At 46.9% G+C, this 25,823-nt stretch overlaps 1 protein-coding gene across 1 annotated transcript in view; it reads left to right on the forward strand.

The window, feature by feature from the left end:
• Positions 1-24,320, forward strand: part of LOC311138295 (poly(rC)-binding protein 4-like) — a gene marked incomplete at both ends in the record, with an annotated part of 78,084 nt that extends 53,764 nt beyond the window's left edge. Inside the window, 4 exons of the mRNA XM_084172974.1 lie at positions 1,814-1,898; positions 11,409-11,464; positions 21,242-21,411; positions 23,894-24,320. Of these exons, the coding sequence (XP_084029100.1) occupies positions 1,814-1,898; positions 11,409-11,464; positions 21,242-21,411; positions 23,894-24,320 (738 nt within the window). The remainder of the gene's footprint in view (positions 1-1,813; positions 1,899-11,408; positions 11,465-21,241; positions 21,412-23,893) is intronic.
• Between the last annotated feature and the right edge of the window lie 1,503 nt (positions 24,321-25,823).

The raw sequence follows: 25,823 nt of genomic DNA on the forward strand, positions 1-25,823 counted from the left end.
ACTCTAAAAGGTTTCCTAGTCAAGGTTAATTCTGAACTCTAAAAGGTTTCCTTGTCAAGGTTAATTCTGAACTCTAAAAGGTTTCCTAGTCAAGGTTAATTCTGAACTCTGAAAGGTTTCCTAGTCAAGGTTAATTCTGAACTCTAAAAGGTTTCCTAGTCAAGGTTAATTCTGAACTCTAAAAGGTTTCCTAGTCAAGGTTAATTCTGAACTCTAAAAGGTTTCCTAGTCAAGGTTAATTCTGAACTCTAAAAGGTTTCCTAGTCAAGGTTAATTCTGAACTCTAAAAGGTTTCATAGTCAAGGTTAATTCTGAACTCTAAAAGTTTTCCTAGTCAAGGTTAATTCTGAACTCTAAAAGGTTTCCTAGTCAAGGTTAATTCTAAACTCTAAAAGGTTTCCTAGTCAAGGTTCATTCTGAACTCTAAAAGGTTTCCTAGTCAAGGTTAATTCTGAACTCTAAAAGGTTTCCTAGTCAAGGTTAATTCTGAACTCTAAAAGGTTTCCTAGTCAAGGTTAATTCTGAACTCTAAAAGGTTTCCTAGTCAAGGTTAATTCTGAACTCTAAAAGGTTTCCTAGTCAAGGTTAATTCTGAACTCTAAAAGGTTTCCTAGTCAAGGTTAATTCTGAACTCTAAAAGGTTTCCTAGTCAAGGTTCATTCTGAACTCTAAAAGGTTTCCTAGTCAAGGTTAATTCTGAACTCTAAAAGGTTTCCTAGTCAAGGTTCATTCTGAACTCTAAAAGGTTTCCTAGTCAAGGTTAATTCTGAACTCTAAAAGGTTTCCTAGTCAAGGTTCATTCTGAACTCTAAATGGTTTCCTAGTCAAGGTTAATTCTGAACTCTAAAAGGTTTCCTAGTCAAGGTTAATTCTGAACTCTAAAAGGTTTCCTAGTCAAGGTTAATTCTGAACTCTAAAAGGTTTCCTAGTCAAGGTTAATTCTGAACTCTAAAAGGTTTCCTAGTCAAGGTTCATTCTGAACTCTAAAAGGTTTCCTAGTCAAGGTTAATTCTGAACTCTAAAAGGTTTCCTAGTCAAGGTTCATTCTGAACTCTAAAAGGTTTCCTAGTCAAGGTTAATTCTGAACTCTAAAAGGTTTCCTAGTCAAGGTTAATTCTGAACTCTAAAAGGTTTCCTAGTCAAGGTTAATTCTGAACTCTAAAAGGTTTCCTAGTCAAGGTTAATTCTGAACTCTAAAAGGTTTCCTAGTCAAGGTTAATTCTGAACTCTAAAAGGTTTCCTAGTCAAGGTTAATTCTGAACTCTAAAAGGTTTCCTAGTCAAGGTTAATTCTGAACTCTAAAAGGTTTCCTAGTCAAGGTTAACTCTGAACTCTAAAAGGTTTCCTAGTCAAGGTTCATTCTGAACTCTAAAAGGTTTCCTAGTCAAGGTTCATTCTGAACTCTAAAAGGTTTCCTAGTCAAGGTTAATTCTGAACTCTAAAAGGTTTCCTAGTCAAGGTTCATTCTGAACTCTAAAAGGTTTCCTAGTCAAGGTTCATTCTGAACTCTAAAAGGTTTCCTAGTCAAGGTTCATTCTGAACTCTAAAAGGTTTCCTAGTCAAGGTTCATTCTGAACTCTAAAAGGTTTCCTAGTCAAGGTTAATTCTGTATCGTAATCATGACTTTGCTGTGTGTGTTATTCTTTCAGTTTTCACCCAAACCATCTGTCTCTGTGTCACTGTATGTCTCTCTCTTTGCCCGTCTGTCTGTCTGTCTGTCTGTTTCTCTGTCTGTTTGTTTGTCTGTCTGACTGTCTACCTACCCATATGTCCTCCTGTCTCTCTCTCTCTCTCTCTCCTGTCTGTGTTTCAGTTGGCCAAGCTTCACCAGTTGTCTATGCAGCAGCAAGGCCTGGCCGCCCAGATGAGCCAACAGCAAGCCAACTCTGTCATGTCTGGTACGTACCCCCGGGGGGGGTATTCATGAAGTATTCAAAAGGAGCCAAAGATGAGCTTTCTTTTGTCAATAGATGAGGAAGCAGTATTTCCTCCTTCCCTTCTCTTCTTCAGATGATCTCCAGGCAGACATGCCTCATTATAATACATATTTATTGATGATTCATGAATGTATGAATCAGTCAGTCAGCACTGTAGAAGCACAACAAAGATCTATTGAAATGAGAAGCTTGTTGTGAAGTCCAGTGACTCAACATAAGGATAAACAGTAGCTTGTTGTGTAGTCCAGTGACTCAACATAAGGATAAACAGTAGCTTGTTGTGTAGTCCAGTGACTCAACAGAAGGATAAACAGTAGCTTGTTGTGTAGTCCAGTGACTCAACAGAAGGATAAACAGTAGCTTGTTGTGAAGTCCAGTGACTCAACAGAAGGATAAACAGTAGCTTGTTGTGTAGTCCAGTGACTCAACAGAAGGATAAACAGCTCTGTAAATAAATACTTCTTAGTAGAAAGAGCACCACAATTATTTGTTTTTTTGTTTATACACTTTAAATGCATAATGGTGTTTATTTACATACTTTAAATGCATAATGGTGTTTATTTACATACTTTAAATGCATAATGGTGTTAATTTACATGCTATAAATGCACAATGGTGTTTATTTGCATGCTTTAAATGCACAATAGGAACACAATGATATATTCCACTGTCTGCAGCTAAAGCAGGGATAGAGAGAAAATGAGAGAGGAGAGGAGGGGAGATGAAGAGAGAGAGAGAAGAGAGAGAGAAGAAAGAGGAGAGGAGAGAGATGGAAAGGAAGCAGGAGAGAGAGAAAGAGGAGAGGATCCTCTCTCTGTGTTATGGATGGGGGATCCTCTCTCTGTGTTATGGATGGGGGATCCTCTCTCTGTGTTATGGATGGGGGATCCTCTCTCTGTGTTATGGATGGGGGATCCTCTCTCTGTGTTATGGATGGGGGGGTTCTATTAAGTTGCATGTAAAAAGCTCATCAGTCATGGCAGTGTTATAGTCTGTTTAGAAAGCCAAGCTCTACATCCCGTCCTGCTGAGACGAGGAGAGGAGAGACAGGAGAGTAGAGACAGGAGAGGGGAGAGAGGAGAGTAGAGACAGGAGAGTAGAGAGGAGAGACAGGATAGACAGGAGAGGAGAGACAGGAGAGACAGGAGAGGAGAGACAGGAGAGACAGGAGAGGGGAGAGAGGAGAGACAGGAGAGGGGAGAGAGTAGAGACAGGATAGACAGGAGAGAGGAGAATAGAGACAGGAGAGTAGAGACAGGATAGACAGGAGAGAGGAGAATAGAGACAGGAGAGTAGAGACAGGATAGACAGGAGAGAGGAGAATAGAGACAGGAGAGTAGAGACAGGATAGACAGGAGAGAGGAGAATAGAGACAGGAGAGTAGAGACAGGATAGATGGTAGAGTAGAGACAGGACAGACAGGAGAGTAGAGACAGGACACACAGGAGAGTAGAGACAGGACATACAGGAGAGTAGAGAGGAGAGACAGGAGAGTAGAGAGGAGAGACAGGAGAGTAGAGACAGGAGAGTAGAGACAGAAGAGTAGAGACAGAAGAGTAGAGAGGAGAGACAGGAGAGTAGAGACAGGAGAGACAGGAGAGTAGACACAGGAGAGACAGGAGAGTAGAGACAGGATAGATGGTAGAGTAGAGACAGGACAGACAGGAGAGTAGAGACAGGACACACAGGAGAGTAGAGACAGGACATACAGGAGAGTAGAGAGGAGAGACAGGAGAGTAGAGAGGAGAGACAGGAGAGTAGAGACAGGAGAGACAGGAGAGTAGACACAGGAGAGTAGAGACAGAAGAGTAGAGAGGAGAGACAGGAGAGTAGAGACAGGAGAGACAGGAGAGTAGACACAGGAGAGACAGGAGAGTAGAGACAGGAGAGGAGAGACAGGAGAGACAGGAGAGTAGAGACAGGAGAGACAGGAGAGTAGAGACAGGAGAGACAGGAGCGTAGACACAGGAGAGACAGGAGAGTAGAGACAGGGCAGACAGGAGAGAGGAGACAGGAGAGTAGAGACAGGAGAGACAGGAGAGTAGAGACAGGAGAGTAGAGAGGAGAGACAGGATAGACAGGAGAGGAGAGACAGGAGAGACAGGAGAGACAGGAGAGGAGAGACAGGAGAGACAGGAGAGGGGAGAGAGGAGAGACAGGAGAGGGGAGAGAGTAGAGACAGGATAGACAGGAGAGAGGAGAATAGAGACAGGAGAGTAGAGACAGGATAGACAGGAGAGAGGAGAATAGAGACAGGAGAGTAGAGACAGGATAGACAGGAGAGAGGAGAATAGAGACAGGAGAGTAGAGACAGGATAGACAGGAGAGAGGAGAATAGAGACAGGAGAGTAGAGACAGGATAGACAGGAGAGAGGAGAATAGAGACAGGAGAGTAGAGACAGGATAGATGGTAGAGTAGAAACAGGACAGACAGGAGAGTAGAGACAGGACACACAGGAGAGTAGAGACAGGACATACAGGAGAGTAGAGAGGAGAGACAGGAGAGTAGAGAGGAGAGACAGGAGAGTAGAGACAGGAGAGTAGAGACAGAAGAGTAGAGAGGAGAGACAGGAGAGTAGACACAGGAGAGACAGGAGAGTAGAGACAGGATAGATGGTAGAGTAGAGACAGGACAGACAGGAGAGTAGAGACAGGACACACAGGAGAGTAGAGACAGGACATACAGGAGAGTAGAGAGGAGAGACAGGAGAGTAGAGAGGAGAGACAGGAGAGTAGAGACAGGAGAGTAGAGACAGAAGAGTAGAGACAGAAGAGTAGAGAGGAGAGACAGGAGAGTAGAGACAGGAGAGACAGGAGAGTAGACACAGGAGAGACAGGAGAGTAGAGACAGGAGAGGAGAGACAGGAGAGTAGAGACAGGAGAGACAGGAGAGTAGACACAGGAGAGACAGGAGAGTAGAGACAGGAGAGACAGGAGAGTAGAGACAGGAGAGCAGGAGCGTAGACACAGGAGAGACAGGAGAGTAGAGACAGGGCAGACAGGAGAGAGGAGACAGGAGAGTAGAGACAGGAGAGACAGGAGAGTAGAGACAGGAGAGACAGGAGAGGGGAGACAGGAGAGGAGAGACATGAGAGTAGAGAGGAGAGACAGGAGAGTAGAGACAGGATAGACAGGAGAGTAGAGACAGGAGAGACAGGAGAGACAGGAGAGTAGAGACAGGACAGACAGGAGAGACAGGAGAGTAGAGAGGAGAGACAGGAGAGTAGAGACAGGACAGACAGGAGAGTAGAGACAGGAGAGTAGAGAGTAGAGAGGAGAGACAGGAAAGTAGAGAGGAGAGACAGGAGAGGGGAGACAGGAGAGACAAGAGAGTAGAGAGGAGAGACAGGAGAGACAAGAGAGTAGAGAGGAGAGACAGGAGAGTAGAGAGGAGAGACAGGAGAGGGGAGACAGGAGAGTAGAGAGGAGAGACAGGAGAGACAGGAGAGTAGAGAGGAGAGACAGGAGAGGAGAGACAGGAGAGTAGAGAGGAGAGACAGGAGAGGAGAGACAGGAGAGTAGAGAGGAGAGACAGGAGAGAAGAGACAGGAGAGGAGAGACAGGATAGACAGGAGAGGAGAGACAGGAGAGTAGAGACAGGAGAGACAGGAGAGAGGAGAGAGGAGAGTAGAGACAGGAGAGTAGAGACAGGAGAGACAGGAGAGGGGAGAGAGAGAGTAGAGACAGGAGAGACGGTAGAGTAGAGACAGGAGAGACAGGAGAGATGGTAGAGTAGAGACAGGAGAGACGGTAGAGTAGAGACAGGAGAGACGGTAGAGCAGAGAGGAGAGACGGTAGAGACAGGAGAGGAGAGACAGGATAGATGGTAGAGTAGAGACAGGACAGACAGGAGAGTGTAGAGAGTAGAGACAGGACAGACAGGAGAGTAGAGACAGGAGAGACGGGAGAATAGAGACAGGAGAGACAGGAGAGTAGAGAGGAGAGACAGGAGAGTAGAGAGGAGAGACAGGAGAGGAGAGACAGGAGAGTAGAGACAGGAGAGACAGGAGAGACAGGAGAGGAGAGACAGGAGAGGAGAGACAGGAGAGACAGGAGAGGAGAGACAGGAGAGGAGAGACAGGACAGGCAGGAGAGTAGAGACAGGAGAGTAGAGAGGAGAGACAGGAGAGGAGAGACAGGAGAGGAGAGACAGGACAGACATGAGAGTAGAGAGGAGAGACAGGAGAGTAGAGACAGGAGAGGAGAGACAGGACAGGCAGGAGAGTAGAGACAGGAGAGTAGAGAGGAGAGACAGGAGAGGAGAGACAGGAGAGGAGAGACAGGAGAGAAGAGACAGGATAGACAGGAGAGGAGAGACGGTAGAGTAGAGACAGGAGAGACAGGAGAGACGGTAGAGTAGAGAGGAGAGACAGGAGAGACGGTAGAGTAGAGAGTAGAGACAGGACAGACAGGATAGATGGTAGAGTAGAGACAGGACAGACAGGAGAGTAGAGAGTAGAGACAGGAGAGTAGAGACAGGAGAGACAGGAGAGTAGAGACAGGAGAGTAGAGAGGAGAGACAGGAGAGTAGAGAGGAGAGACAGGAGAGTAGAGACAGGAGAGTAGAGAGGAGGGAGAGGGGAGACAGGAGAGACGGTAGAGTAGAGACAGGAGAGACAGGAGAGTAGAGAGGAGAGACAGGACAGACAGGAGAGTAGAGACAGGAGAGACGGGAGAATAGAGACAGGAGAGACAGGAGAGTAGAGAGGAGAGACAGGAGAGTAGAGAGGAGAGACAGGAGAGGAGAGACAGGAGAGTAGAGACAGGAGAGACAGGAGAGACAGGAGAGGAGAGACAGGAGAGGAGAGACAGGAGAGACAGGAGAGGAGAGACAGGAGAGGAGAGACAGGACAGGCAGGAGAGTAGAGACAGGAGAGTAGAGAGGAGAGACAGGAGAGGAGAGACAGGAGAGGAGAGACAGGACAGACATGAGAGTAGAGAGGAGAGACAGGAGAGTAGAGACAGGAGAGGAGAGACAGGACAGGCAGGAGAGTAGAGACAGGAGAGTAGAGAGGAGAGACAGGAGAGGAGAGACAGGAGAGGAGAGACAGGAGAGAAGAGACAGGATAGACAGGAGAGGAGAGAAGGTAGAGTAGAGACAGGAGAGACAGGAGAGACGGTAGAGTAGAGAGGAGAGACAGGAGAGACGGTAGAGTAGAGAGTAGAGACAGGACAGACAGGATAGATGGTAGAGTAGAGACAGGACAGACAGGAGAGTAGAGAGTAGAGACAGGAGAGTAGAGACAGGAGAGACAGGAGAGTAGAGACAGGAGAGACAGGAGAGTAGAGAGGAGAGACAGGAGAGTAGAGAGGAGAGACAGGAGAGTAGAGACAGGAGAGTAGAGAGGAGAGACAGGAGAGGGGAGACAGGAGAGACGGTAGAGTAGAGACAGGAGAGACAGGAGAGTAGAGAGGAGAGACAGGAGAGTAGAGAGGAGAGACAGGAGAGACAGGAGAGTAGAGACAGGAGAGGAGAGACAGGAGAGGAGAGAGGAGAGACAGGAGAGGGGAGACAGGAGAGTAGAGAGGAGAGACAGGAGAGACAGGAGAGTAGAGAGGAGAGACAGGAGAGACAGGAGAGTAGAGAGGAGAGACAGGAGAGGAGAGAGGAGAGACAGGAGAGAGGAGACTGGAGAGTAGAGAGGAGAGACAGGAGAGAAGAGACAGGAGAGACGATAGAGTAGAGACAGGAGAGACGGTAGAGTAGAGACAGGAGAGACAGGAGAGGGGAGAGAGAGAGTAGAGACAGGAGAGACGGTAGAGTAGAGAGGAGAGACAGAAGAGACGGTAGAGTAGAGACAGGAGAGGAGAGACAGGATAGATGGTAGAATAGAGACAGGACAGACAGGAGAGTAGAGACAGGACAGACAGGAGAGTAGAGACAGGAGAGACAGGAGAGTAGAGACAGGAGAGACAGGAGAGTAGAGAGTAGAGACAGGAGAGTAGAGAGGAGAGACAGGAGAGTAGAGACAGGAGAGACAGGAGAGTAGAGACAGGACAGACAGGAGAGTAGACACAGGAGAGACAGGAGAGTAGAGAGGAGAGACAGGAGAGGAGAGACAGAAGAGTAGAGACAGGAGAGTAGAGACAGGAGAGACAGGAGAGTAGAGACAGGAGAGGAGAGGAGAGACAGGATAGACAGGAGAGACAGGAGAGTAGAGACAGGACAGACAGGAGAGTAGACACAGGAGAGACAGGAGAGTAGAGACAGGACAGACAGGAGAGTAGAGAGGAGAGACAGGAGAGGAGAGACAGGATAGACAGGAGAGGAGAGACAGGAGAGTAGAGAGGAGAGAGAGGAGAGACAGGAGAGGAGAGACAGGAGAGGAGAGACGGTAGAGTAGAGACAGGAGAGACGGTAGAGTAGAGAGTAGAGAGGAGAGACAGGAGAGACGGTAGAGTAGAGACAGGACAGACAGGAGAGTAGAGAGTAGAGACAGGACAGACAGGAGAGTAGAGACAGGAGAGTAGAGACAGGAGAGACAGGAGAGTAGAGAGGAGAGACAGGAGAGACAGGAGAGTAGAGAGGAGAGACAGGAGAGTAGAGACATGAGAGTAGAGACAGGAGAGACAGGAGAGTATAGACAGGACAGACAGGAGAGTAGACACAGGAGAGACAGGAGAGTAGAGACAGGACAGACAGGAGAGTAGAGAGGAGAGACAGGAGAGTAGAGACAGGAGAGTAGAGACAGGACAGACAGGAGAGGAGAGACAGGAGAGTAGAGACAGGAGTGGAGAGACAGGGGAGACAGGAGAGTAGAGACAGGAGAGACAGGAGAGTAGAGACAGGACAGACAGGAGAGTAGATACAGGAGAGACAGGAGAGGAGAGACAGGAGAGGAGAGACAGGACAGACAGGAGAGTAGAGAGGAGAGACAGGAGAGAAGAGACAGGAGAGACGGTAGAGTAGAGAGGAGAGACAGGAGAGACGGTAGAGTAGAGACAGGAGAGGAGAGACAGGATAGATGGTAGAATAGAGACAGGACAGACAGGAGAGTAGAGAGTAGAGACAGGACAGACAGGAGAGTAGAGAGGAGAGACAGGAGAGTAGAGAGGAGAGACAGGAGAGGAGAGACAGGAGAGTAGAGACAGGACAGACAGGAGAGTAGACACAGGAGAGACAGGAGAGTAGAGACAGGAGAGACAGGAGAGTAGAGACAGGACAGACAGGAGAGTAGATACAGGAGAGACAGGAGAGGAGAGACAGGAGAGGAGAGACAGGACAGACAGGAGAGTAGAGAGGAGAGACAGGAGAGAAGAGACAGGAGAGACGGTAGAGTAGAGAGGAGAGACAGGAGAGACGGTAGAGTAGAGACAGGAGAGGAGAGACAGGATAGATGGTAGAATAGAGACAGGACAGACAGGAGAGTAGAGAGTAGAGACAGGACAGACAGGAGAGTAGAGAGGAGAGACAGGAGAGTAGAGAGGAGAGACAGGAGAGGACAGACAGGAGAGTAGAGAGGAGAGACAGGAGAGTAGAGACAGGACAGACAGGAGAGGAGAGACAGGAGAGTAGAGACAGGAGAGACAGGAGAGTAGAGACAGGAGAGACAGGAGAGGGGAGACAGGAGAGGAGAGACAGGAGAGTAGAGAGGAGAGACAGGAGAGTAGAGACAGGAGAGACAGGAAAGTAGAGACAGGAGAGACAGGAGAGTAGACACTGGAGAGTAGAGAAAGGAGAGGAGAGACAGGAGAGAAGAGACAGGAGAGACAGGAGAGTAGAGACAGGAGAGACAGGAGAGTAGAGACATGAGAGACAGGAGAGTAGAGACAGGAGAGTAGAGACAGGAGAGTAGAGACAGGATAGTATAGAGGAGAGACAGGAGAGACAGGAGAGTAGAGAGGAGAGACAGGAGAGGAGAGACAGGAGAGTAGAGACAGGAGAGACAGGAGAGAAGAGACAGGAGAGTAGAGAGGAGAGACAGGAGAGTAGAGACAGGAGAGGAGAGACAGGAGAGTAGAGACAGGATAGATGGTAGAGTAGAGACAGGAGAGACAGGAGAGGAGAGACAGGAGAGTAGAGAGGAGAGACAGGAGAGGAGAGACAGGAGAATAGAGACAGGAGAGACAGGAGAGTAGAGACAGGAGAGACAGGAGAGTAGAGACAGGAGAGACAGGAGAGTAGAGACAGGAGAGAAGAGACAGGAGAGTAGAGACAGGAGAGTAGAGACAGGAGAGGAGAGACAGAAGAGGAGAGACAGGAGAGACAGGAGAGTAGAGAGGAGAGACAGGAGAGAAGAGACAGGAGAGACAGGAGAGTAGAGACAGGAGAGACAGGAGAGTAGAGACAGGAGAGAAGAGACAGGAGAGAAGAGACAGGAGAGTAGAGAGGAGAGACAGGAGATACAGGAGAGAAGAGACAGGAGAGTAGAGACAGGAGAGACAGGAGAGTAGAGACAATAGAGTAGAGAGTAGAGACAGGAGAGGAGAGACAGGAGAGAAGAGACAGGAGAGAAGAGACAGGAGAGAAGAGACAGGAGAGTAGAGACAGGAGAGAGAGGAGAGAAGAGACAGGAGAGTAGAGACAGGAGAGTAGAGAGTAGAGACAGGAGAGGAGAGACAGGAGAGAAGAGACAGGAGAGACAGGAGAGAAGAGACAGGAGAGAAGAGAAGAGACAGGAGAGTAGAGACAGGAGAGACAGGAGAGAAGAGACAGGAGAGACAGGAGAGTAGAGACAGGAGAGTAGAGAGTAGAGACAGGAGAGGAGAGACAGGAGAGAAGAGACAGGAGAGAAGAGACAGGAGAGTAGAGACAGGAGAGACAGGAGAGTAGAGACAGGAGAGTAGAGAGTAGAGACAGGAGAGGAGAGACAGGAGAGAAGAGACAGGAGAGACAGGAGAGAAGAGACAGGAGAGAAGAGACAGGAGAGAAGAGACAGGAGAGTAGAGACAGGAGAGAAGAGACAGGAGAGAAGAGACAGGAGAGTAGAGACAGGAGAGTAGAGAGTAGAGACAGGAGAGGAGAGACAGGAGAGAAGAGACAGGAGAGACAGGAGAGTAGAGACAGGAGAGAAGAGACAGGAGAGAAGAGACAGGAGAGACAGGAGAGTAGAGACAGGAGAGTAGAGAGTAGAGACAGGAGAGTAGAGACAGGAGAGTAGAGACAGGAGAGAAGAGACAGGAGAGACAGGAGTGCATCATGTTTTACTGTGTGATTCCCCATGTTATAATTGGGGTTTTACTGTGAAATGAATAATGTTTCACTGTGTGATTCCCCGTGTTATAATTGGGGTTTTACTGTGAAATTAATAATGTTTCACTGTGTGATTCCCCATGTTATAATTGGGGTTTTACTGTGAAATTAATAATGTTTCACTGTGTGATTCCCCATGTTATAATTGGGGTTTTACTGTGAATTGAATAATGGTTCACTGTGTGATTCCCCGTGTTATAATTGGGGTTTTACTGTGAATTGAATAATGTTTCACTGTGTGATTCCCCGTGGGTTTAGTTACCTATTTTTTCTCCCAGCAGGAATGGACTCCAATTCCCAGACCTCATCACAGGAACTGCTCATTCCTAATGACGTAAGTGTAGCAAGCAATACTTTGTCTGCTATGTAAGAAACACTGCCACATAACAGACCTGAACAATACTATTCAGTACAGTCAGACACCCACCCACTACTCATTCCAGCGCTGTTGTCTGATGCATTCCAACGTTGCCTCTAACTCGACGGGCAAAACTGGGAAAAGCGTGTTGAAATCACTTCGTAACGATGTCACCTCTCTCTCGTCATCTCTCTGTCTCTGTCTCTCTCTTGCTCTCCCTCCCTCCCTCCCTCCCTCTCTCCCTCCTTCTTTCCCATCTCTCCGTCTATAAGTCTCAGCGGAGTTCTATGAGTTTGCACTAAATCTAGTCATGAAGCTTGACATATTGAAAGGCTCTGTGCTGTCAAAACAGAGCAGGAAATAAAGCAACCAGAGGGCTTTCAACTGAGCCCTCCTTCCACACAATACCGTAGAACTCACCCCAGCCCAGGACAGTCCTCCCCAGCTCGGCCCACCCCAGCCCAGGACAGCCCTCCCCAGCTCGGCCCACCCCAGCCCAGGACAGCCCTCCCCAGCTCGGCCCACCCCAGCCCAGGACAGCCCTCCCCTGCTCAGCCCACTCCAGCCCAGCCTTCACTACCCAATTCCCTCCCCAGCCCCTCCCAGGCCCTTTCCCAGGTCCTTTTCTAGCCCCTCCCCAGCCCCTCCCCAGCCCTTGCCCCAGCCCCTCCCCCAGTCCTTCCCCCAGGTCCTCCCCCAGCCCCTCCCCTCCCCAGCCCCTCCCCAGCCCAACTCAGCATGGCCCAGCATAGACACTGTAGACTCTAGAGGTGGGTGGAAGTAGTAGGACTTAGTGCGGGGGACACATACTTTAGACTTGAGCCAGAGCAGGGGCTTCCCAACCAAATTACACCAGCCACTAATATTGCCACCCAACACTCCTGGAGAAGTGCCCTGATATGCTGGCCTTTGTTGTATCTGTGCCTGGATGTCAGAAGAGACGGACTGCATGGTTCTGAAGTTCACCCTAGTCATCCATCCTAGATCTCTGCCAGGACAGGAAGGATGAGGATAACATCAGGACAGGAAGGATGAGGATAACATCAGGACAGGAAGGATGAGGATAAACATCAGGACAGGAAGGATGAGGATAAACATCAGGACAGGAAGGATAAACGTCAGGACAGGAAGGATAAACATCAGGACAGGAAGGATAAACATCAGGACAGGAAGGATAAACATCAGGACAGGAAGGATAAACATCAGGACAGGAAGGATAAACATCAGGACAGGAAGGATAAACATCAGGACAGGAAGGATGAGGATAAACGTCAGGACAGGAAGGATAAACGTCAGGACAGGAAGGATAAACATCAGGACAGGAAGGATAAACATCAGGACAGGAAGGATAAACATCAGGACAGGAAGGATAAACATCAGGACAGGAAGGATAAACATCAGGACAGGAAGGATAAACGTCAGGACAGGAAGGATAAACGTCAGGACAGGAAGGATAAACGTCAGGACAGGAAGGATAAACGTCAGGACAGGAAGGATAAACATCAGGACAGGAAGGATAAACATCAGGACAGGAAGGATAAACATCAGGACAGGAAGGATAAACATCAGGACAGGAAGGATAAACGTCAGGACAGGAAGGATAAACGTCAGGACAGGAAGGATAAACGTCAGGACAGGAAGGATGAGGATAAACATCAGGACAGGAAGGATAAACATCAGGACAGGAAGGATAAACATCAGGACAGGAAGGAAAAGCGTCAGGACAGGAAGGATAAACATCAGGACAGGAAGGATAAACATCAGGACAGGAAGGATAAACATCAGGACAGGAAGGATAAACGTCAGGACAGGAAGGATAAACATCAGGACAGGAAGGATGAGAATAAACGTCAGGACAGGAAGGATAAACATCAGGACAGGAAGGATGAGTATAAACATCAGGACAGGAAGGATAAACATCAGGACAGGAAGGATAAACATCAGGACAGGAAGGATAAACATCAGGACAGGAAGGATAAACGTCAGGACAGGAAGGATAAACATCAGGACAGGAAGGATAAACATCAGGACAGGAAGGATAAACATCAGGACAGGAAGGATGAGAATAAACGTCAGGACAGGAAGGATAAACATCAGGACAGGAAGGATGAGAATAAACGTCAGGACAGGAAGGATAAACATCAGGACAGGAAGGATGAGTATAAACATCAGGACAGGAAGGATAAACATCAGGACAGGAAGGATAAACATCAGGACAGGAAGGATAAACATCAGGACAGGAAGGATGAGAATAAACGTCAGGACAGGAAGGATAAACATCAGGACAGGAAGGATGAGAATAAACGTCAGGACAGGAAGGATAAACATCAGGACAGGAAGGATGAGTATAAACATCAGGACAGGAAGGATAAACATCAGGACAGGAAGGATAAACATCAGGACAGGAAGGATAAACATCAGGACAGGAAGGATAAACGTCAGGACAGGAAGGATAAACATCAGGACAGGAAGGATAAACATCAGGACAGGAAGGATAAACATCAGGACAGGAAGGATGAGAATAAACGTCAGGACAGGAAGGATAAACATCAGGACAGGAAGGATGAGAATAAACGTCAGGACAGGAAGGATAAACATCAGGACAGGAAGGATGAGTATAAACATCAGGACAGGAAGGATAAACATCAGGACAGGAAGGATAAACATCAGGACAGGAAGGATAAACATCAGGACAGGAAGGATGAGAATAAACGTCAGGACAGGAAGGATAAACATCAGGACAGGAAGGATAAACATCAGGACAGGAAGGATAAACATCAGGACAGGAAGGATGAGAATAAACATCAGGACAGGAAGGATAAACATCAGGACAGGAAGGATAAACATCAGGACAGGAAGGATAAACATCAGGACAGGAAGGATAAACATCAGGACAGGAAGGATAAACATCAGGACAGGAAGGATAAACATCAGGACAGGAAGGATAAACATCAGGACAGGAAGGATGAGAATAAACGTCAGGACAGGAAGGATAAACATCAGGACAGGAAGGATGAGGATAAACATCAGGACAGGAAGGATAAACATCAGGACAGGAAGGATAAACATCAGGACAGGAAGGATAAACGTCAGGACAGGAAGGATAAACGTCAGGACAGGAAGGATAAACATCAGGACAGGAAGGATAAACATCAGGACAGGAAGGATAAACATCAGGACAGGAAGAATAAACATCAGGACAGGAAGGATAAACATCAGGACAGGAAGGATAAACATCAGGACAGGAAGGATAAACATCAGGACAGGAAGGATAAACATCAGGACAGGAAGGATAAACATCAGGACAGGAAGGATAAATGTCAGGACAGGAAGGATAAACGTCAGGACAGGAAGGATAAACATCAGGACAGGAAGGATAAACATCAGGACAGGAAGGATAAACATCAGGACAGGAAGGATGAGGATAAACGTCAGGACAGGAAGGATAAACATCAGGACAGGAAGGATGATGATAAAGATCAGGACAGGAAGGATGAGGATAAACATCAGGACAGGAAGGATAAACGTCAGGACAGGAAGGATAAACGTCAGGACAGGAAGGATGAGTATAAACGTCTATCTAAAATTAAGGGAAAGGTGTGGATTTTAGATCAGTGTTTCAATTCATTGTAATTGAGACTCTGAATCTTTATATAGACAAGGAGACAGCGTTACTTTTGTCCCACATTGTTAATATATAGTCTGTCTGAAAACGTTACTAGCTATCAAATCCTTGCTTTCGGCCGTCCTTGTTTCCTCAATTCCTCTCAAAGCTCATTGTAGGCGGAAGTCAGAGGAAGGGACCTTGGATCCTCTCCTACAATGCGCTTTGAGAGAAACTGAAAGAACAGCAACAGAAGAAGCAAAGATTCGAGGGATGGTAACATTCTCAGACAGCCATTGTTTGGCATTCTGTCATTGTGTTTCTGTGGTCTTCCATTAGAGGGCCTTCGCATTAAAGATTCAATGTTCTAACATGCGTCAACCTTGATGGATAAAGTTGTTAATCGTGTTAGATAAGGTTGCAACCACATTTTTCTCCACATACCCCCTTTCTATCAGAAGGAGAACAATATGAATAGGAATAATATGAGAGAGAGAGAGAGAGAGAGAGAGAGAGAGAGAGAGAGAGAGAGAGAGAGAGAGAGAGAGAGAGAGAGAGAGAGAGAGAGAGAGAGAGAGAGAGAGGCACAGTGAGATACTAAGGCACTCGCTGCTTAGAACTTCCTGAAGGCCTGGAGGGGCTTTATCTGTGAATGTCCAGGGGTGGGGGCTGTGATGTCCTCCAGCTCCACATAACGAGCCCTTTCACATTACAACTGCAGCAGGGAATCCACCCAGAATCCACTTCTTTAACATCAGACTGAGATCAACCGAGTCCTGTACTGTGCAGTAGTATGGGGGCAGTTTGAGAGCTAACAGTCAGACAGACAGAGTGGTTTGGACCTGGTACCTGTCTGTGGACACTTAGCTTAGTCCCCCAATCAGCAGGCCATTAATAAACCACAGTGGGGGAAGGAGAGGGGGGGAGAGAGGAGGGAGGCAGTGGGAGAGAAGGAGGGTGGGAGAAGGACGGAGTGGTGATAGATCATACACTGGGTGAGCGGGTGACTCGTGAGGAAAGGAATGCCTGTTTGTGCTGTGGTGAGAGAGAGAGAGAGAGAGAGAGAGAGAGAGAGAGAGAGAGAGAGAGAGAGAGAGAGAGAGGATATGAGGGTCTGTCCGTCAGACGGCATGCCAAGCTTCCGACACGTCCATGTTGGTGTCACTTCATCCCTGTCCAGGCCTCAGACATGACTTGGAGTTATTGTGTCCCAAATGACACCCTATTAACTATATAGTGCACTACTTTTGACCAGAGCACTATGGGTCCTGATCAAAAGTAGTGCACTGAATAGGGTGTCATTTGGGACACAGTGAGACATAGGGCTCTCTCTCGATCAGGGGCCTAACTCCTGACATCAAGGCCCTTAGCCCTGACACTGTACGGGCTTCCTCTCAGTCCTGGGTTCAAATACTGTTTGAAATCATTTTTGTAATTTCAAATACTGAAATATCTGGGATTTACTGGCACAATGAGAACAATAGAATAGTTGCATAAGTGCAAACCTCTCACGCACCTGGCAGCTGGCTCTCCAGTTAGACCAGATCACTCCAGTTAGACCAGATCACTCCAGTTAGACCAGATCACTCCAGTTAGACCAGATCACTCCAGTTAGACCAGATCACTCCAGTTAGACCAGATCACTCCAGTTAGACCAGATCACTCCAGTTAGACCAGATCACTCCAGTTAGACCAGATCACTCCAGTTAGACCAGATCACTCCAGTTACACTAGATCACTCCAGTTAGACTAGATCACTCCAGTTATACCAGATCACTCCAGTTAGACCAGATCACTCCAGTTACACTAGATCACTCCAGTTAGACTAGATCACTCCAGTTACACCAGATCACTCCAGTTAGACCAGATCACTCCAGTTAGACCAGATCACTCCAGTTAGACCAGATCACTCCAGTTAGACTAGATCACTCCAGTTATACCAGATCACTCCAGTTAGACTAGATCACTCCAGTTACACTAGATCACTCCAGTTAGACTAGATCACTCCAGTTATACCAGATCACTCCAGTTACACTAGATCACTCCAGTTAGACTAGATCACTCCAGTTACACCAGATCACTCCAGTTAGACTAGATCACTCCAGTTATACCAGATCACTCCAGTTAGACTAGATCACTCCAGTTACACCAGATCACTCCAGTTAGACTAGATCACTCCAGTTATACCAGATCACTCCAGTTAGACCAGATCACTCCAGTTAGACTAGATCACTCCAGTTAGACTAGATCACTCCAGTTATACCAGATCACTCCAGTTAGACTAGATCAAACACTAAAACTATTTGAAATATTTCGAATAGTACTTGAACCCAGGTCTGTCCCTGATCTCTGACACTGGGCTTGACTGTCTTTGACGGATCCCTGATCCTTTACCCATGCCCTCTGCTGTCACTGAGAATAACCAGACCAGAGAACACACACACACACACACACACACACACACACACACACACACACACACACACACACACACACACACACACACACACACACACCAGAGAAACACACAGACAGGACACAGTAGAAACATACTACCACACTAGACCCACAGTAGACGATCCCAGAGCAGAGACAGGAGGATGAGTCAGGCTGCAGCACCTGTTGTAGTTTACATTGAGAGCTCTGATATATTGTTCCAAACAAGACTAACGATTAATACCCATTGATGGGTGGATGACCCTGTTGGCTTTGGTCTGAAAATGCTAGTTTCAATTCCCGCTGCGGCCACAGTTTATTTGGTACACCCATCTAGTACCGGGCCGGACCCCCCTTTGCCTCCAGAACAGCCTGCATTCTTTGGGGCATGGAAACATTACTCAATTGGCATCAAGGGACCTAATTCCCCACACCATTACACCACCGCCACCAGCCTGTACCGTTGACACCAGGCAGGATGGGGGCCATGGACTCATACTGCTTATGCCAAATCATGACTCTGGCATCAGCATGATGCAACAGGAACTGGGATTCGTCAGACCAGGCAATGTTTTTCCACTCCTCAATTGTCCGGTGTTGGTGATGGCGTGCCCACTGGAGAGATTCTTCTTGTTTTTAGCTGATAGGAGTGGAACCCAGTGTGGTCGTCTGCTGCGATAGCCCATCCGTGACAAGGACCGACGAGTTGTGTGTTCCTAGATGCCGTTCTGCACACCACTGTTGTACTGCGCCGTTATTTGTCTGTTTGTGGGCCGCCTGTTAGCTTGCGTGATTCTTGCCATTCTCCTTCCACCTCTCTAATCAGCAGAGATACTGGATCCGGCGCTCCAGGCACCGACGATCATACCATATCGCTTAGGTCACTCTTTTTCCCCATTCTAACGTTCAAATGAACAGTAACTGAATGCCTCGATGCCTGTCTGCCTGCTTTATATAACAAGCCACGGCCACGTGACTCACTGTCTGTAGGAGCGATCCATTTTCGTGAACGGGATGGTATACCTAATAAACTGGCCACTTAGTGTATACTTACAACAAGGAACTCACTGTACTGTAAGTCGCTTTTGATAAACTGTCTGCTAAAAAGCCATTTGATTTTAAGGTAGCTAAGCCACTACTAGTCACATACTATCCCTCATTTTACATTTCTGCTGGTTGTTTCCTATTGCATTTCTATTACCCACTAAACAGAATCACTAGTCTGACCCACTAAACAGAATCACTAGTCTGACCCACTAAACAGAATCACTAGTCTGACCCACTAAACAGAATCACTAGTCTGACCCACTAAACAGAATCACTAGTCTGACCCACTAAACATAATCACTAGTCTGACCCACTAAACAGAATCACTAGTCTGACCCACTAAACAGAATCACTAGTCTGACCCACTAAACAGAAACACTAGTCTGACCCACTAAACAGAATCACTAGTCTGACCCACTAAACAGAATCACTAGTCTGACCCACTAAACAGAATCACTAGTCTGACCCACTAAACAGAATCACTAGTCTGACCCACTAAACAGAATCACTAGTCTGACCCACTAAACAGAATCACTAGTCTGACCCACTAAACAGAAACACTAGTCTGACTCGTGTCCAGGAAGCAAATACTCTTGTGAAGTTACCTTGGTAAGAAATCAGTAGTCACTTAGCTTCAAAGGGTATAGGCGAGGGATATATGGGCTATGATGTATATATATATATATATATATATATATATATATATATATATATATATATATATGATATATAGGCAGTGAGAGTAACTGGATGCAGTGTACAGATTGACTACCGGTAGGGTTTACAAGGTATGGGAATTGACCCCTGATTTTGAAGGTTATTAGCTTTTCCCTGGTAGATCTGTTATGCACTGAGACACAAACTGTGGGATGTTTGTTTTTAAACCATGCTCAAGACAATGTTTCCATGGTACACAAACCTTTACATTTATTTTTCATGTACAGTGCCTTCAGAAAGTATTCAGACCCCTTGACTTGTTCCGTATTTTGTTACGTTACAGCCTTATTCTAAAATGGAATAAATGTTTTTTTTCCGGCAATCTACACACAATACCCCATAATGACAAAGCGAAAATAGTTTTTTAGAAAATGTCGCGCATTTATTACAAATAAAAAACAGAAATACCTTATTTACATAAGTCTTCAGATCCTTTGCTATGAGACTCGAAATTGAGCTCAGGTGCATCCTATTTCCATTGATCATCCTTGAGAGGTTTTTACAACTTGATTGGAGTCCACCTGTGGTAAATTAAATTGATTGGACATGATTTGGAAAGGCACACACCTGTATATATAAGGTCCCACAGTTGACAGCGCATGTCAGAGCAAAAACCATGCCATGAGGTCGAAGGAATTGTCCGTAGAACTCCGAGACAGGATTGTGTCGAGGCACTGATCTGGGGAAGGGTACCAAAAACGTTATGTAGCTTTGAAGGTCCCCAGGAACACAGTGGCATCCATCATTCTTAAATGGAAGAAGGTCGGAGCCACCAAGACTCTTCCTAGAGCTGGCCGCCCGGCCAAACTGAGCAATCGGGAGAGAAGGGCCTTGGTCAGGGAGGTGACCAAGAACCTGATGTTCTGACAGAGTTCTAGAGTTCCTCTGTGGAGATGGGAGAACCTTCCAGAGCGACAACCATCTCTGCAGCACTCCAACAATCAGGCCTTTATGGTAGAGTGGCCAGGCGGAAGCCACTCCTCAGTAAAAGGCACATGACAGCCCGCTTGGAGATTGCCAAAAGGCACCTGAAGACTCTCAGACCATGAGAAACAAGATTCTCTGGTCTGATGAAACCAAGATTGAACTTTTTGGCCTGAATGCCAAGCGTCACATCTGGAGGAAACCTGGCACTGAATGGAGCAAAGTACAGAGAGATCCTTGATGAAAACCTGCTCCAGAGCGCTCAGGACCTCAGACTGGGGCGAAGGTTCAACTTCCAACAGGACAACGACCCTAAGCACACAGCCAAGACAACGCAGGAGTGGCTTCGGGACAAGTCTCTGAATGTCCTCGAGGGGCCCAACCAGAGCCCGGACATGAACCCGATCGAACATTTCTGGAAAGACCTGAAAATAGCTGTGCAGCGACGCTCCCCATCCAACCTGACAGAGCTTGAGAGGATCTGCAGAGAAGAATGGGAGAAACTCCCCAAATACAGGTGTGCCAAGCTTGTAGCGTCATACCCAAGAAGACTCGAGGCTGTAAATGCTGCCAAAGGTGCTTCAAAAAAGTACTGAGTGAAGGTTCTGAATACTTAATATAAATGTGATATTTCCGTTTTTTATGTTTAAAAAATATTCTACCATTTCTAAAAACCTGTTTTTGCTTTGTCATTGAGGGGTATTGTGTGTAGATTGATGAGATAAAGTATTTTATCAATTTTAGAATAAGGCTGTAACGTAACAAAATGTGGGAAAAGTCAAGGGGTCTGAATACTTTCCGAATGCACTGTATCCTTTATTCTGGGAAGTCCCATTAAGATTGATATCTGTTTTTCAAGTTGGCCCTGGACATTTAGTTTTATCAACACCAACTCCCTTTGGGGTTTTAGTAATAAAGATGTGATCTGGTGAAGCCTCTTTACTTGTTTCTCCATCATTGACCTGATCATCATCGGGTCAGGGCACCCACATTCTCACATCCCCTCTCTCCTCTCTCTCCTTCAGCTCATCGGCTCCATCATCGGGCGTCAGGGCACCAAGATCAATGAGATCCGCCAGGCGTCAGGGGCTCAGATAAAGATTGGTAGCCAGCTGGACAGCACCAGTGATAGACATGTCACCATCACAGGGACCACCATCTCTATCAACCTGGCCCAATACCTCATCACCTCCTGGTAAGAGAAAGCTCTGGCACCACCGAGTACAGCACACAAGGAGTAGAGAGGGAGAGGGGAGGGGAGGGAGGAGAGGGAGGGGAGGAGAGAGGGGAGGGGATGAGAGTGAGGGGAGGAGAGGGGAGGAAGGGAGGGGAGGGGAGGGGAGGGGAGGGGAGGGAGGGTAGGGGAGGAGAGAGGGGAGGAGAGGGAAGGTAGGGGAGGAGAGGGAAGGGAGGGAGGGGAGGGGAGGGAGGGTAGGGGAGGAGAGAGGGGAGGAGAGGGAAGGTAGGGGAGGAGAGGGGAGGGGAGGGAGGGTAGGGGAGGAGAGGGAAGGTAGGGGAGGAGAGAGGGGAGGAGAGAGAAGTGAGGAGGGAGAGCGACAGACACGTCACCATCACAGGAAATACCCATCTCCATTAACCTGACCCAACATCACCTCCTGTTAAGAGAAAGCAACCTGACCCAACACCACCTCCTGTTAAGAGAAAGCACCACCCAGCAGATCAACAATGTAAACAATAAGACACTAGATGTGTACAGTACCTTGTAGAGCCAGCACCCAGACCACTTCCTGGCTGTGCTTGAATTGGGCGGGTACACACCGGTACAGAGTGCTGTATGAGTCCAACACCTTATTGAATTGGGCGGGTACACACCGGTACAGAGTGCTGTATGAGTCCAACACCTTATTGAATTGGGCGGGTACACACCGGTACAGAGTGCTGTATGAGTCCAACACCTTATTGAATTGGGCGGGTACGCACCGGTACAGAGTGCTGTATGAGTCCAACACCTTATTGAATTGGGCGGGTACGCACCGGTACAGAGTGCTGTATGAGTCCAACACCTTATTGAATTGGGCGGGTACGCACCGGTACAGAGTGCTGTATGAGTCCAACACCTTATTGAATTGGGCGGGTACGCACCGGTACAGAGTGCTGTATGAGTCCAACACCTTATTGAATTGGGCAGGTACGCACCGGTACAGAGTGCTGTATGAGTCCAACACCTTATTGAATTGGCTCTAAAATATGACTTCCAGTACTGTCAAATTCAAATGAGTACTGGCACCTTTTTCATTCCACTGGTCAGGTCACATGATCAGGAAAGAACCCTGGCCCTAGATACTCATGTCTCAAGACTCAATTCTACTGCTTCAAGAGATAATCTTTACACATTTATCTTCACAGATTACAGATTTGGACAAAGGAGTTGTTGTACTGATGTTGCCAATTAATGTCTAAATTCACCAATTACTACTGAATATTGGGGAGATAGACCCATACTATTAGAAAACTACACTAGCAACACATTTGCATTAGGATACTAAAACTGTCAAGTATGACAACGATGCATTAACACACTGATTAAAATAAACCTTCTATCTTGTGATGATTATTAATGTTGTGTGACTGCTCTCTGAGGCCCTCTCGCCTCCGATCAGCAGAGCGACTAGAGCGTTTCACAGTTCACTCACCGTCTCTGTTCCAAGCATTGCATCAGACAGTTGAAAGTGCCACATTTTGAACATTACCCCGTAACTACGAAGTACGAACATGTAGGGCCAGAAGGTCATACCGTAACATACCGTCATTCTTCTAACCTAAAAAGCATATTATGGCCATGCTGAATTACACGTTGTACATGTTCTATTAGTAATTACAATATATGACAAATTACACTAGATTAGTAATTACACTATATTAGTAATTACACATTGTATTCACACAAACAAAACATTCCCAATATGCAATATATATATTTATTTACATATTGACAAATGCAATATATATATTTGAATCTTACAATAATAAGGAAAATCCTAATGAACTTTGAATGTATTTGTTTCCCGTACCGAAACCCCACCCCCAAGCCACCACCCCGACTTATAGCACCCACTCCCCACATGACATCCCTAAAGACCCTCCCTCCAGTAATCTGTTGCAACCTCCAGCGAAAAACACACATTTTATCTCCTTTTATTTCATTTCTTTAATTTTTCTCAATTTCTTTCTTTAACATGTATTTTATTTATTTAACCTTCTAACCCGTTTCCATCCGGTACTCCCTCCTCCCCTCCCTCCTCCCCTCCCTCCTCTCTCCTCCCTCCTTTCCTCTTCCCTTGTCCTCCCCTCCCTCCTCTCTCCTTTCCTCTTCCCTTGTCCTCCCCTCCCTCCTCCCTCCTTTCCTCTTCCCTTGTCCTCCCCTCCCTCCTCCCTCCTTTCCTCTTCCCTTGTCCTCCCCTCCCTCCTCCCTCCTTTCCTCTTCCCTTGTCCCCCCCTCCACCCTCCCTCCTCCTCCTCCTCCTCCTCCTCCTCCTCCTCCTCCTCCTCCTCCTCCTCCTCCTCCTCTTCCTCCTCCTCCTCCTCCTCCTCTTCCTCCTCCTCCTCCTCTTCCTCCTCCTCCTCCTCCTCCTCCTCCTCCTCCTCCTCTTCCTCCTCCTCCTCCTCTTCCTCCTCCTCCTCCTCCTCCTCCTCCTCCTCCTATCCCCCCTGTGCAGTTTAGAGACCGCCAAATCCACCGCCCAGTCTTCCTCCATGTCGACCTCTGCTGACCTCACCATGACCTACACCCAACCGTCCTCCCCCTCCCCCGCCTCCTCCTCCTCAGCCGCTGCCACCCTGGCTGCAATGGGCTGCCCCGGCATGTCCCACCACAACCCCCACGCTGCAGTCCCCATGATGGGCAACCCCTATGGGGCCCTCTCCCTCTCCAGCCTCCTCGGAATGCAATCCATGAAATCCCTCCAATCCATGCCCTACCTGGCTTTATCCAACCCTGCCGCCAACGCAGCAGCCGCTCAGGCTCAGGCTCAGGCTCAGGCTCAGGCTCAGGCTCAGGCTCAGGCTCAGATCTACACGGCGAAGATCTCTTCCGTCAACGGGATCGGGAAGAAACCAGAGAGACAGAAGTTTGCGCCGTACTGATGACGACCGTCTCCATCCCTCCATCTATCCCTCCGTCCCTCTCTCCTCCGTCCCCCAAGACAAAGGGGACGGAGTGGAGGGTAAGAATGGAGGGAAGAAAAATAGCCGTTTTTTTTTTGTTCTCCTCCACTCTCGTTCTTCTTGCCTGGTGATGCAGCTGTGTAGGACATTTAACAGACTATCGATTTGATTTTGTTTTGTAGCTTTTTTGTCCCTCATATTACTGAAACACTAGGAGGAACTTTGGATTGGCTCGTATAGACGGCTATATTTATGTTGTCAGGCCAAGGAAACCTATCAAGCCATAGGCTGTGTATACCCAAATGGCACCCTATTCCCTTTATAGTGCACTACTTTTGTCCAGAGCTCATAGGGCTCTAGGGACCATAGAGCTCTGGTCAAAAGTAGTGCACTATATAGGGAATAGGGTGCCATTTGGAACGCACACATAGACTATTCCTAACTTCCATTTTTATCTTCCTCTAACTTTCCCTTCCTTTCGTTCTACTGTACTGCTGTTATTGATAATTGACTTATTGATTTATTATTGATAATAATGAAATATTCCCACTAAGAGTTTATAAATTCAAACACTGGTGACTGATACTCGACTGTACGTGCGTATCAGCTTTTATACAGTACATGATGTCTGTTTAGGTTTCTTCCTTTCTTTCCTGTTTAGGTTTCTTCCTGTATACAATTCCTCGATTTTTGAAGAACGGTGTAAAAAAAAAAAAAAAGTTTTTAAAAAATGAAGGAAAAAAAATCTAACCTCTCTTTTTGCGTCAAGTTTTGATGTGGGTTTTTGGTAATATTTTTATTTGAAATGTGTTTAATTTATTTTATTTATTATGCAGAGTATTACTTTTACGATAAAATGTTAGATTTTTGGGAAATGGCACCAGGTACTACTACTAAGACTACTAGTAATTTTCTTCCATCCTGTCCTGAGTTTTGACTCAAGTATTTCCTCATGTCTCACCACAGAAGTGGTATCTTCTACTAAAGCAAGGTTTTTTTTAACAACATTGTGTTTTTGTTGGATAGAGAAATAGTGTTTCCACAACTGATATGTCAATATAATTAAACATTTAACACGCTAAAATCTGCATATTTCCAACTTTCTTCATGGGGTTTAAACAGCAAAACCCCTCTTAGGACACTTCTGAGGAATGAGAGATGCTTTTCTCACCCCAGCTGTCAAACTAAGATGCCATGCATGGTAGCTACTCTTGTGAGAGACTAATGCTGCACGTTAGCTCGGACACACACACACACACACACACACACACACACACACACACACACACACACACACACGTTAAAACACACTAAGCTGTGTCTCTACAGACTCTATAAGACTACATAACTACAGACTCTATAGGACTACATAACTACAGACTCTATAGGACTACATAACTACAGACTCTATAGAACTACATAACTACAGACTCTATAGGACTACATAACTACAGACTCTATAGGACTACATAACTACAGACT

Source organism: Coregonus lavaretus (assembly GCF_964263955.1).
Source record: "Coregonus lavaretus genome assembly, chromosome: 12".
Lineage (NCBI taxonomy): Eukaryota > Metazoa > Chordata > Actinopteri > Salmoniformes > Salmonidae > Coregonus > Coregonus lavaretus.